Source organism: Euprymna scolopes, chromosome 5 (genome assembly GCF_053919585.1).
Source record: "Euprymna scolopes isolate OS-2025 chromosome 5, ASM5391958v1, whole genome shotgun sequence".
In the NCBI taxonomy this organism is placed as follows: Eukaryota; Metazoa; Mollusca; class Cephalopoda; order Sepiida; family Sepiolidae; genus Euprymna; species Euprymna scolopes.
In genome coordinates, this window is record NC_136486.1 from 112,763,755 (window position 1) to 112,775,937 (window position 12,183).

At 33.2% G+C, this 12,183-nt stretch overlaps 1 protein-coding gene across 2 annotated transcripts in view; it reads right to left on the reverse strand.

The window, feature by feature from the left end:
* The window catches only part of LOC145276955 (uncharacterized), a 285,323-nt gene that overhangs the window by 1,484 nt on the left and 271,656 nt on the right, over window positions 1-12,183 (reverse strand). For both annotated transcript variants that reach the window (XM_080128475.1, XM_080128476.1), the window contains 3 exons: window positions 11,094-11,265; window positions 3,519-3,661; window positions 1,845-2,010 (listed from right to left, as the gene is read on the reverse strand). In XM_080128475.1, coding sequence (XP_079984601.1) covers window positions 1,845-2,010; window positions 3,519-3,661; window positions 11,094-11,265 — 481 coding nt within the window. The remainder of the gene's footprint in view (window positions 1-1,844; window positions 2,011-3,518; window positions 3,662-11,093; window positions 11,266-12,183) is intronic.

Here is a 12,183-nt window from a genome sequence, read left to right on the forward strand (position 1 = left end):
TCATCAGCATAGGATATAGACATCAACTTCAAAGTTAAAGCATAAAAACTAGAGTACAGTTCACTCTAAATTATAGATCAAATTTGATAGGATGACAGGTACAATCTATTTAGTAAACAATGCAATGAAATTGCATACATAAAGGCACACGATAAATGAAAGAAAAATTGTTAAAAATAAATGTATAGAAAAAAAAATTTTTTTTCAAAAAAAAACTTTTTTAGCATAATTTGAGTATTTATAGCAAAAAATTTGCCTTTAAATTGGAAAGATATTCTTTTAATAAAACAATTTCAAGAAATATCTTAATAGCAATAACGTTGCAAAAACAGTAATATATTTTGCAGTTTAAAAATTACATTAAGTAGAAGTAATTTTAGTGAATAAACTTAAATAACAATAATATCAATAATGATGTCAATAAAAATAATAAAATAAAATATATGATGTATAAATATATATGATATCCAAAATGTTTTTAAAAAGACGAGTAGTTTCAGCAACAGGTTCTGCCACCCAGAAGTAGAGAATATGAACCACCTGACACCCAACTGTGAAGTTCTGCCTGAGGATGTCTACTATACAATGCAACACAATAGAACGTGTGAATATATCAACTGAACGATCTGTAAAAAATTGAATACCAAATGCAGCAGCAAGTCCTGAGAACATATATCAGAAAGAACAGTTGGAAATAACTCGTACACTACCCACTATAACTATGCAATCCCTACAGCTATGTACCTTGAAAACAGAGCCATAAAACCTGACAGAGTGATATGGGACAAGAAGGAGAAAGAAGCAACCTTAGTAGAAGTTAGTTTCCCTAATGACGCTGGGTTAAGCAGAGCTGAAAGGGAAAAGATAACGAAATACCGACATCTCATGTATGTCATGGAAAGAAACTGAAATCTTAAGATTTCTATCATTCGAGTTATTATAAAAGCAACTGGACACGTGAAAACGAATTTTAAAAACTACCTGGCAAATATACCTGGTGAACCAAGTGCAAGAGAGATACAAACAATTGCACTTAAAACTACCTGGCAAATATAGTATTATCCCTGTTATAATTAAAAAAAAAGATCTCTCAGTTGGAATGTATGATATAGCGAATGCCTGGCACACCGTAGGATTCCCCATCCCCAGCTAGAACAAAATCGGTCGTAAAATATGCTTAAATATGATATTTTAATTTGTCCAGATTTCATATATATTTCAAAATTAAAAAAAGTATTTGGGTGCCATCAGCTAGAATCAAAACCGAAAGCAAAACTGTAGCATTCAAAGCTGTACCAACATGACGTTATCATATGAACTGATTAAAAATAAACTAAGATGAATGTACAAATTGTATAACTTTTTTGATGCCTTAAAAACTATTTTAACCATAAAAGAACGGTCCATAAAAAATCCAAACATTTTAGGCCCCTAGCACCGCTCAGCGACTTTTAGTTTCGGAAGAGATAGAGTTTGAAAATATGGAGACAAACAGACAGACATAGCGCCTTTTATAGATTAGGTTAATGAGTCATAATTTATCAAGACTAAAAAACATTTAAGAATAAGGATTAAATGAAATCGATAGATTTACAATTGAATGCTGATTAATAAGAGGAGTGTTGAAAATCTCTACATGATATCAACTAAAAACAAAAGCCGACCCAGAAAATAATTCTTTGCCCTTTGTCAAAAAGTTATTCATAGAATATGAGTTCTGGTGGACAAAAAATAGAAAAAACAAAAAAAGCCAGGGTCCACTTTTTTGTTCGTTCCTGGAATATAAAAAAACAAAAGTTGTAAAACAAACAGTAGGATGAGGGTGTGGAACTGGAACAGTTTACCATTTTGAGTAGATCCGTCTTGACTTCACTCTCACCTCCTCTGATATCGAGAAGTGAAATACAACTTTGATTGGCCGAGGGCAGCTGAAAGGTGCAGATAATGTTGGCATTTTTGCCGATGACAACACGCAGCTTATTCTCCTGTTGAATCCAATCAACTGGTAATCTGCACAAAAACAAAGAAATAAAAACGAATCCAAGATGAAACTAAAGATATTTTCTTTTGGTGCTAAACTTATAAATGTACTGATGAGTGTATACACTTTTGTTAAAAATGGCACAAACATAAATTATGCTTTTCCAGTGTTTGCACTAATATTAACTTATTTCAATCAGTAAAGTTAAAAAAAAAAAAAAAACAAAACATTTCAGAATGAAAAGCTTTAAAAAGAAAAAAATTATGAATTGATAGAAAAAAAAAGAAAATGTTTCATTATAAAAATACAGTCCAGAATTTCTTTCAGAGTTCATTTAAGACTTACTATTTGCATTCTCTCTTCTTCTAAACACATGAAATGGTTTCATTTGGTTTGTTTTTTTATTTTACTCACATGACCGGTGAGAAGTACAGTTTGCTGGATGCAACAGCTTAACTCTTGCTGGAGAAGCTGACGACTCACTGGGCGCTTCAGCATACTAACCTGCACCAAAGAAACAGCCAACTTATTTGTGGCTGGTTTACTTCCAATATCTGTTTAATAAACGTTTTTCATTGTTTTGTTTTAAAGATTCATTGTTCCTTCTTTTGTGTTCTTTAATCTATATATCTATAAATGTGAATGTGTGTGCGTGTGTGTGCACATTTCCCTACGCAATAACTCTGTCAATTTTTAGTCTACAGATTCGAAATTTGATATACAGGGTACTGAGATTTGGGAAAATCTTTGTAATCCATTTTCGGCCAGAAATTTGGCTGTTAAGGGGACAAAAGTTCAACGATTTGACCTTTGAGAACTCTACCAAGCTCCTCTGCCAATTTTAGGTCTAAACACTTAAAATTTTAGATATAGGTTCCTTGGACATGGATCTAACTTAATAACTTGATTTGAGCCCAAAACAATAAATGTTAAGGGGTCATAATAGGGGTCAAAGTTAAAAAAATTGACCGCATTTTTTTTTTTTTGCTCAACATACACCTCCAAAGAACCGGGCAACGCCAGGCTGAAATGCTAGTTAATAATTAAAAGTAAAACATCTATTTCTCCTAAAAGATGTTACACTATTTCATGTCTATTTAATTCTATATGATCCCAAGCAACACCGGGTAGCCCTGCTAGTATATATAAATATATACTAGAAGAATACCTGTTCAATTAATTCCCTGAACAGAAGTTTTGTACCATTAATATGTCCCCTTAAGATTAAAATCAAGAAATAGTGATACTAAACCTTTTGTCTAGAATCCTTATTCCAATTTTGCTCAAAATTCATCAACTCAGATAGCTCCTACGATTGTAAAATTTTAAGTATAACTATTAGACATCAATACATCATTTTTGGAAACAATTCACTGCATACAGTTCTTTTAAAAATCAAAACTGATGACTATCTATTTTTGGTGGGGAGTTGGGTGTAATCCCTCTACAGGATATGCAGTTGACATTTGTCTTAATCAACCCATCAAACCACATCACATCTGCGTTAAAAACAAATAGAACATTGAATGTTGCTTACCTTTCCTGAATATCTTTCAGATGTTTAGACATACGCAGGTAATAGTGCCAACGTTCCCTGATGCTTGTCAAACAAGCGGGTATTTCCTGAAAGCACTTGGTATTTTTTACACAATCTGTAATGTATAAATTCTTGTTGCTTACCTGAAAAAGTAAATGTAAGTATATAATATCATGCATCTATATGGTAATAACTGTAAATCAATAGCAGACTTAAGTGCAAGTTCAGAATTCAACCTAATTAAAACAAAAAGCAAAAATAGAAAAATCTTTGATATACGTACCCACCATAAAATGAAAATTTCATGCTCCAAAACTTATGTAAATTAAGTAGTTGCATATTTATAAAAAAATGAAAATCCTTTTTTTTTTTTTTTTTTTACAATTTTTAATAATTTTAATAGTAAATTGTAGCCATTACAGGGCTGATTTTTTTATTTTGGTAGTTCAAATTGAATTGTCTCTTATTTATTAAACATGGCAGATTAAGATACATCTGGTTTTCTCATAAATTTGATTTTCTTAGTTTTATTACTGTCATTATTTATTATTATTAGTGTAGTGATATGCAAATTAAGTATAATTTACATATGAGCAGATAACTCATATTTATAAACCAACACCAACTAGAACAGGTGGTTGTTGAACGCTGGCTTAGCGTTATACATGACATATCAATGGCGTCGCCGATAGGATATTCTCTGGTCTTTGAAGACTTGGAATACGTAGATACTTGGATGCGTTGCTTTGCTGCTAATGCGAGAAGCAAAAAGTTGAAGGAAACAAAAACCAAGAAGGGGGAGAATGAAATCACCGACTTGTTCATGGCTAATGCTGGTTGTGAAGCAATTATGAAAGCTGCTACAATGGTTTACCCTCGAGAACTAGAAGAAATGACTTTTGAAGAAATAAGTCAGGTTATCAAGGGAAACATGAGACCAAAGAAAAGACTGGTGATTGTAGAAAGGACCAAGTTTATGGCAATGAAGCAGGAAGTGGATGAACTGATTGTAAAATATTTACACCAGTTAAGAAGTGCGAGTAAATATTGTGACTTTGAAAAACTAGGAACAGAAGAACAGACAACAGAAGAGTTAATTCAACTAAAATTGATTGAAAGTATGCATAATTCGGTACATAGATATAAGCTAATAGAACAGTTACAACTTACAAACATGCCCTTGAATATGTGTCTAGAATGTATATAACAGCAGGAATTAATACATACCTACAACCAAAATAAAAAAAAAAAACTCCTACGAAGAAATAATGGTTGACATGTATATGGTAGAAACGAAAAGAAAAAAATATATGTACAGTAGAAAAATTCATGAAAGGAAAAAAAAAAAAAATGCCCAGCGTTTAGAAAAACATGTTCAAAGTGTTTAAAAAAGAATCACTTTAAAGAAGTATGTAAAACGAAAAATGTGGAAAGAATAGAGGATGAAAATAGACAAATTTTTAATGTAAAGAAGGATAATATACAAAATACTGGATCAAGGAATGGAGATACAAAAATAAAAATGAAAATCAACAATTGTGTTGTTGAAATGCAAATTGATACCGGCAGTGAAGTAACCATAATTCCCAGAAATTTGTGAGAAAAAAATGGAAAAACCGCGTTTAAAAAAAAAAGCAACATACAATTACGTCAGTTTGATGGCTCGGTTATAGCAATTATGGGTTACTTTGAAGGTTCAATAGAACTAAGAGAAAAATATGAAGTAGTACCCATTATAGTTACAAATTCCCGAAAAACGCATGGACTATTGGGGAATGATGTATTAAAAATAAATTCAATGAAGTTCATTAATGAGATAGAAATGGAAAAAACAGGAAAATTAAAAAATTATGAAGCTAGCCTGAAATTAAAAGAAAATGCCCCCCCCCCTCCTACTACGAAGCAAGAAAAGTACCAGTGCATTTATTACCGTTAGTAATAGCTAAGTTGCGAAAGTTAATAAAGGAAGATTTATTAGAACCTGTCCTTTCAGGAGAAAGTAAATGGGGATCACCCATTGTGGTATCAAAAAAAAAAAAAAAAAAAAAAGACGAGGACTTGAGAATTTGTGGAGATTATAAAATAGGGGTGAACCATAAAGTTTGCACCGACTTGTACCCTATTCCGAATGTGGAAGTAGCTTTACATAAACTTGCCGGAATGAAAGTATTTTCGAAGATAGACCTAAAATCAGCTTACTACCAAATTCCCATAAATGAAAATTTTAAAGAAGTGATGACGATAAACACACCTGTTAAGGTGGAAAAGGATGCTGTATGGCATAAAAACTGCAAGTGCAATTTTAGCTATTGAAAAAGTAATAGGAAATGTTGAAAATACCATCTGTTATCAAGACGAGATATGTGTTGGAGATTTAAATGAAGATGATTTAAAGAAAAAATTGAAAATATACTGAACTGGTTAAGAGACGCTGGCATGACAGTAAATACAAGAAAGTGTGTAACCAACAGTCATGAAATATCATTTTTGGGTTAATCAATATCAAAGGAAGAGATCTCTCCAGATGAAGCGCTAATAAAGAAAATTCTAAAAGTGGCTAGACCAAAAAAAAAAAAAAAAGAGTTGGAGTCTTTCTTGGGTTTGGTAATTTTTTATAGAAAATATGTACCAAAATACAATGAGTTGACAGAACCGTTTGCGAAGTTAAGAAAAAAAAATGCAGAGTTCATTTGGTTAGAACACCAACAGAAAGCCTTTGAAAACTTAAAACAGATTCTGGCGAAAAAGCCAATAGTACAAATTTTTTACCCTAAGGAGGACATAACTAACTACTGATGCTAGTGAGCATTCCGTATTTGGTATTTTGTCACAAGATGGTCATCCCGTAATGCACTTATCGAGGAGATTAACAATGACTGAACAAAATTATTCTAATATAGAAAGGAAGGCACTAGCCATAGTTTGGACAACGGACAGAGCAAGACAGTTCTTGATGGGAAAAAAATTCTTGTTGAAAAATGATCACAGACCACTTGAATTTATTTTCAACCCAAGAAAAGAACTACCAAAAGTTACGTCCAGAATATTATGTCGGGCGATCAGACTGATGGCATTCGACTTTGACATTGAGTATGTTAAAGGGAATACGATACTGCACGTTGATGCCTTATCTAGATTGAAGTTTTATAGAGAGGACAAGGACAAAAACGACGAGGAATTTGAAGACACATTCCTGAACCTTGTAGAAACCGATGTAATATCTGTAGATAAAATGGCTACTGAAACTACAAATGACACAGTGTTAAACAGAATAATGTTGAGGATAAAAGAGAATCGCTGGAGAAATTGTTCAATGGCTGAAAGACCATTCAAAGAAATAAGACATAAACTGACGATAGAAAAGAGGGTAACATGTAATGCAGACTTGGTAGTTCCCTCAGAAACACAGAGGAGACAGGTTATAAAAAGTGTACATGATAACATACATTGTGGAGTGGCAGTTATGCAAAGAAGATTAAAATTGGAAGCATGGTGGCCGGGGTACTCAAGAGACGTAGAGGACTACGTAAAAAGATGCAAAAAATGCACAGAACTCAGGAATTTCAAGTAAAAGAAAATACATGTGAGGCCCCGAGAAGCAGAACCGTGGAGCAGAGTACACATGGATCATGCCTATGTCAATGAAATAGGAATATTATTAATATTAGTAGATGCATATTCAGGTTGGCCTGAAGTGGTGAAAGTACCTGATAAAAAAAGTACCACCGTAAAACAGATACTAAGAGTAATATTTTTGAGAAATGGAATACCGAGAACATTGGTGACGGATAACGCGCCAGAATTTGCGGATGCTGAATTGCATGAATGGTTAGGAAAAATAGGATGCAGACCTTACAAGACCCCTCCCTATCACCCTCAAAGTAACGGGATAGTGGAAAGGATGGTCCAGATGGTAAAGAAGGGCATAAAAGCTTGCAACAGAAGAAGAAAATCGATGCTTTCCTACCAAGATTATTACTAAGTTATAGAACAATTTCACAGGCAGGCAGGCCAGAAAGTCCATCTGCCTTAATGGGCAGACAATTAAGGTCCCCTTTAACTATGTTATTTGCCACAAATCAAAAGATGTGGTACAAAAGAAATAGAAATACGGAAGCCGAGACATCAGAATTTATTATGCAGAAAGGACATAATACTGTAATATTAAATAAAGAAAATGGGAACAGTGTTCTAGCTCATGCTGACCAAATAAGATCCCAAGGAGAACAATCGGATGAGGAAATGCCTTCAGAGCTGCCCGCTATTGATGTAACAGAAGAGTTAATGCAGAATGAAACTGTGGAGGAAGAAGTAGAGAGGGACGAGATAAAAGAGGAAGAAGTAGAATGTGACAAGGCAGAAGAGGAAGATCAGAATACGCAGGAGGAACAGTTCGATTATAGAGAAAGATGTGATGGATCAAGATCTCCAAGGAAACGGAGAGAGATAAAGGAAGATGTTCAGGAGGGCACGAGAAGAAGTACAAAAAGTACTCGTGGCAGAAAGCCCCCTCCGTTATAGAGAGATGTAGTGACATGCAAATTAAGGATAATTTTCATATGAGCAGATAGCTCATATTCATAAACTGATACCAACTAGAACAAGTTGGTTGTTTAACGCTTACTTAGCATTATACACGACATATCAATTAGATTACTACGATATTGTCCAGTTGACTACTGTACACTCATTAATCCCTGTCCTCGAGTGGCCTCAAGTGGTGACTCCTTTGTAAAAAAAAAAAAAGTTTAAAACAAAAATAAACTATTTAATATATTTACATAACTTTTGGAATATGATATTCTCATTTTGTGACGGGGTATCTATATCATAAAAACTTTTCTGTAGTCTAGTTTTTTAAATTAGGTTGAATTTTAGACTAACATCCAGACTTGTTTTTGCTTCGTTATTATTATCGTTTATATGACTCTATAAATGGTAATACATTCTGGACATCGTTATATTATTTTAACCTCTGTTTTACATGCTGGCGTGTGTTAGATGGCATTTACAAATTGATTTAAAAACTAACCTATTTCTGGCCAGGTCTTTATTTATCCTTCTTTTTCTCAAGTCCATTTTTATGGTTTCCTTCCCTGCTTTCATTGGCATTCCCCTATGGACTAACTCTGCTATCTCAGTATCTTAACATCTACTTAACCCAAGAATTTGGATTCATTCTTACCATTGAAATACCGTTTTGTACACATATCCCTATATTGTCCAGATGTAATCATCCTCTGAGATCATCAGAACTAGGCTTGTTTCTAAGAATTACATAACACATTCAGTGTATCATTCTATAACAATCCTGTCCATGCAACTCGTGTCACCAACTAGGTTCCACTTCCATAAATCATCACACTGTGTACATATGTTCAATAGACTCATATGATGTTTATTAGATATGTCATTGTATGCTGTTGCAGCGATATTCACTCTAGTCAGATCAAGCCTGCATCTTGCATGGCATTTACAACTATGGTGGACCATGAACAGCAATTTTGTGCAAGTTCACATGAGATAGTTAACTCCTCATCATTTCATCAAAGGTCGACCACCTGCAGATCTAAAAGCTTGACCAAGTTCTCTGTAATTATTGTTGTGCTGGTCTTCAGCTATCCTAGCTGGGATATGCTTGTGCTACTCAGGCAGAGAGGGTAGTTGTTTCGTTTTATGGCATATCAATCCTTTTTGGGTTATTTAATGCTGAATCCAGTTATTTTGGTAAAGTTTTTATGCTTTAAGTGCTTTATATCTTCAAATATTTATTCATGGTGTTTGGTTTGGTTGTTTTGTTTTATGCCATAACCAAAGCTTTCCTTTATAAATTAATTCTTCCCTGGGTAACAAGCTATATGCCCGAACCATTGATGAAATCACTGCAGAGACTTCAGGTTGGGGTGTTGGCAGAGCACAGCAGTTGAACAAGGGTCGGGTCACTGGCAATCAGTATCCAACTACAGCTAATCAACCACACTCATTGGTCACGTCTCAAAATGATAGATGACAATGACTGAACAAAACATTAGTAGAAGGATGCACGTGGCTTGCATAAGTCGGCACAAGCCAAGCAAACATTGGCAGCTCTGTTGCAATACTTTTGGCATAACAAAATGGGCATTATCAAAAAGATTTGGACAATTATATTTATAGCCAGGGGCGATAAGAACAACCCAATCAGGTACTAGAATTGCTGTATAAAATATACTGAATCTCTGAATTTTTTAGTCATAGCTTTTTTGTCTTAACATGGGAAGGGATCTATGCTCTGCTGATCCTGACTGGATTAATAATACCATTATTTTACACAGAATTCTTTACAATTCAAAGCTTTTCTGACTAAATTGATGCTGCCAATTTTTCAGTACAACTACAATTAATATTTACAGTTGGATAACTTTCTTTTCTCTATGATACATGTTTTTCTTTTTGCCATCATTTTTTGGATTTTTTAAAAAAATTATTATTCGAATGGCTCTAACACAAACTAAATGATTGCTGTAATCGATTAAAGATTAAAAACATTTGGCAATTTATCATAGAAATGGAATAAGAAAAATTGATGCAAGTCCAGAATTCAGCTCAATTAGAAAACAAAAATACATAAAAATCTTTATGAATCCGCCATAGAATGAAAATATCATATAAATTGATCAAGGAATTTGTTCATTTTTTAAACTAAGAAAATCAAATTTTAAGATGAAACGAGAATGGTGTATCTTGTTCTGTCACATTTAATAAATGGAGACAACTTAATTCGAACAACCGAGATTTTAAAATCAACCTTACTATGACAATAATTGATCGCTAAAAATCATTAAAAAAAATTTTTTTTATATATATGAAAAACTACTATATCAATCTTTTCTTTTCAGTATTTTTTTTTTTTTAGGTTGAATTTTGCATTAGAACCAAAAATATTCATTTTTTTTTTTTTTTTTAATGTGTGTGCGTGTGTGTTTGTATGTCTCACAAAAACTTTTGACACACACGACGGATCCTGATGAAACCGGTATCGTTTTGAAATTCAATGTCTTGGACGACAAATGTTGAAAAAACATTCATTCTTTCACCCTCAACTCGCCCGTTTTTTTACAAGGAGGGGTCGCTTTTTTCATCAACATTTTCATAAGTCATCGTCTCCGTTACACTGATTATGCTTAAATTTAACACTTGCCACTTCTAGTTGCGCGATGGAGGTATTGGCTAAGAAGTTTTTGTTTTTTTACTCCTTCGCGTTACGAGTTTGAGCCTGCCTGCTGCCACCACTTTCTTTTTTTAACACCTTTCTCCACCTGGGCTGTTGTTTTGCACCCCCCACTTCTACCACTTTCTTTATTTTACACCCCACTCTACACAAACCCGAACAACGCTGGGTACCTTCGCTAGTAGTACATAAAATTGGACAGAATAAAAGGAAAATAAGTACCAAATACTACAAGCATATTTTGAACCTGAGTAGTCTTCCTTACATTAGTTTAATATTGCTAATTGCTCATGTCACAATAACCCAGAACCAACAATAATCATGGACACTCCATAGTAAGGAAACTTATTACACATTATACTTACATGAACATCATCGAGTAAGATTCTTCCATTATCGGACGGCTTGAAAGTTAATGTCAATAAAAGAGTTTCTGATTCTCCAATTTCACTTGCCATTTTAATTTGAATGAAGTTCTTTCCACACTTTTCAAGCGTTACATCTGAAGACTCGTAGACATTTATCAGTTTTTCACTTCTACAAAGACAAGAAAGAAAGTGTTTGACTTTTCCTAATTTTTAACATCAACCATATTAATAACACATTGTGTTTGTTTTGAGATATACTGATGATTTGTGTGATGTCAGCATCGGCTATATGCATAATGAAACATGTGTAAGACGCTCATGGAAAAGGTAAATGTAAAAATTCACCTATATATTAAAAAAAAAAAAATCATAATTGTGGATTTATGATAATTACATATATATATATATATATATATATATATATATATAATGCTCTCTATCTCGGGTTGAACATATTGGGAAGTGATATACAAACTGTCAGTGTATTAAGCGACGCTCTTTGTGTAAACAAAATTAGCGGAGGCATTTGGACGATATCAAAACACTGTTAATTCATTACCCACACAGCAGCCGTATAGCATAATGGTGAGAAGTCTTCACTATCATTTGGGCAGTCGGGTTTTGATCCTGGCTTGAAGCAGTTGCCTATCTAGCCACACTGAGGAGTTGTGAAACAGTACTGTATGTGGATGACTATATATATATATATATATATATATATATATATATATATACATACACACACACACGCGCACACACAGACAATGACTAAAGAAACAGAAGCAATTCAAAATCATAATTTGTTTATTTCTTGTTAATTTCTAATTCTTTTTTATTTTTAATTATTTTACTTATAATATAGGTGAATACTTCTATTTTTTTCCATTATTGTCTTAAACATATTTTGTCGTCCTGATGGAAAATATAGTCCATTGTGCTATCATGCAACTCATCAACTACAAACAGATATCATGAAAAAGATCACAAATAAGACAAAATAACAAAGGAAGGAAGGATACTTAAGGTAAAGTAAAGTCAGTAAAATTAAAATATTCGTATTAACAAATTGTATTAATTTTGATATAGA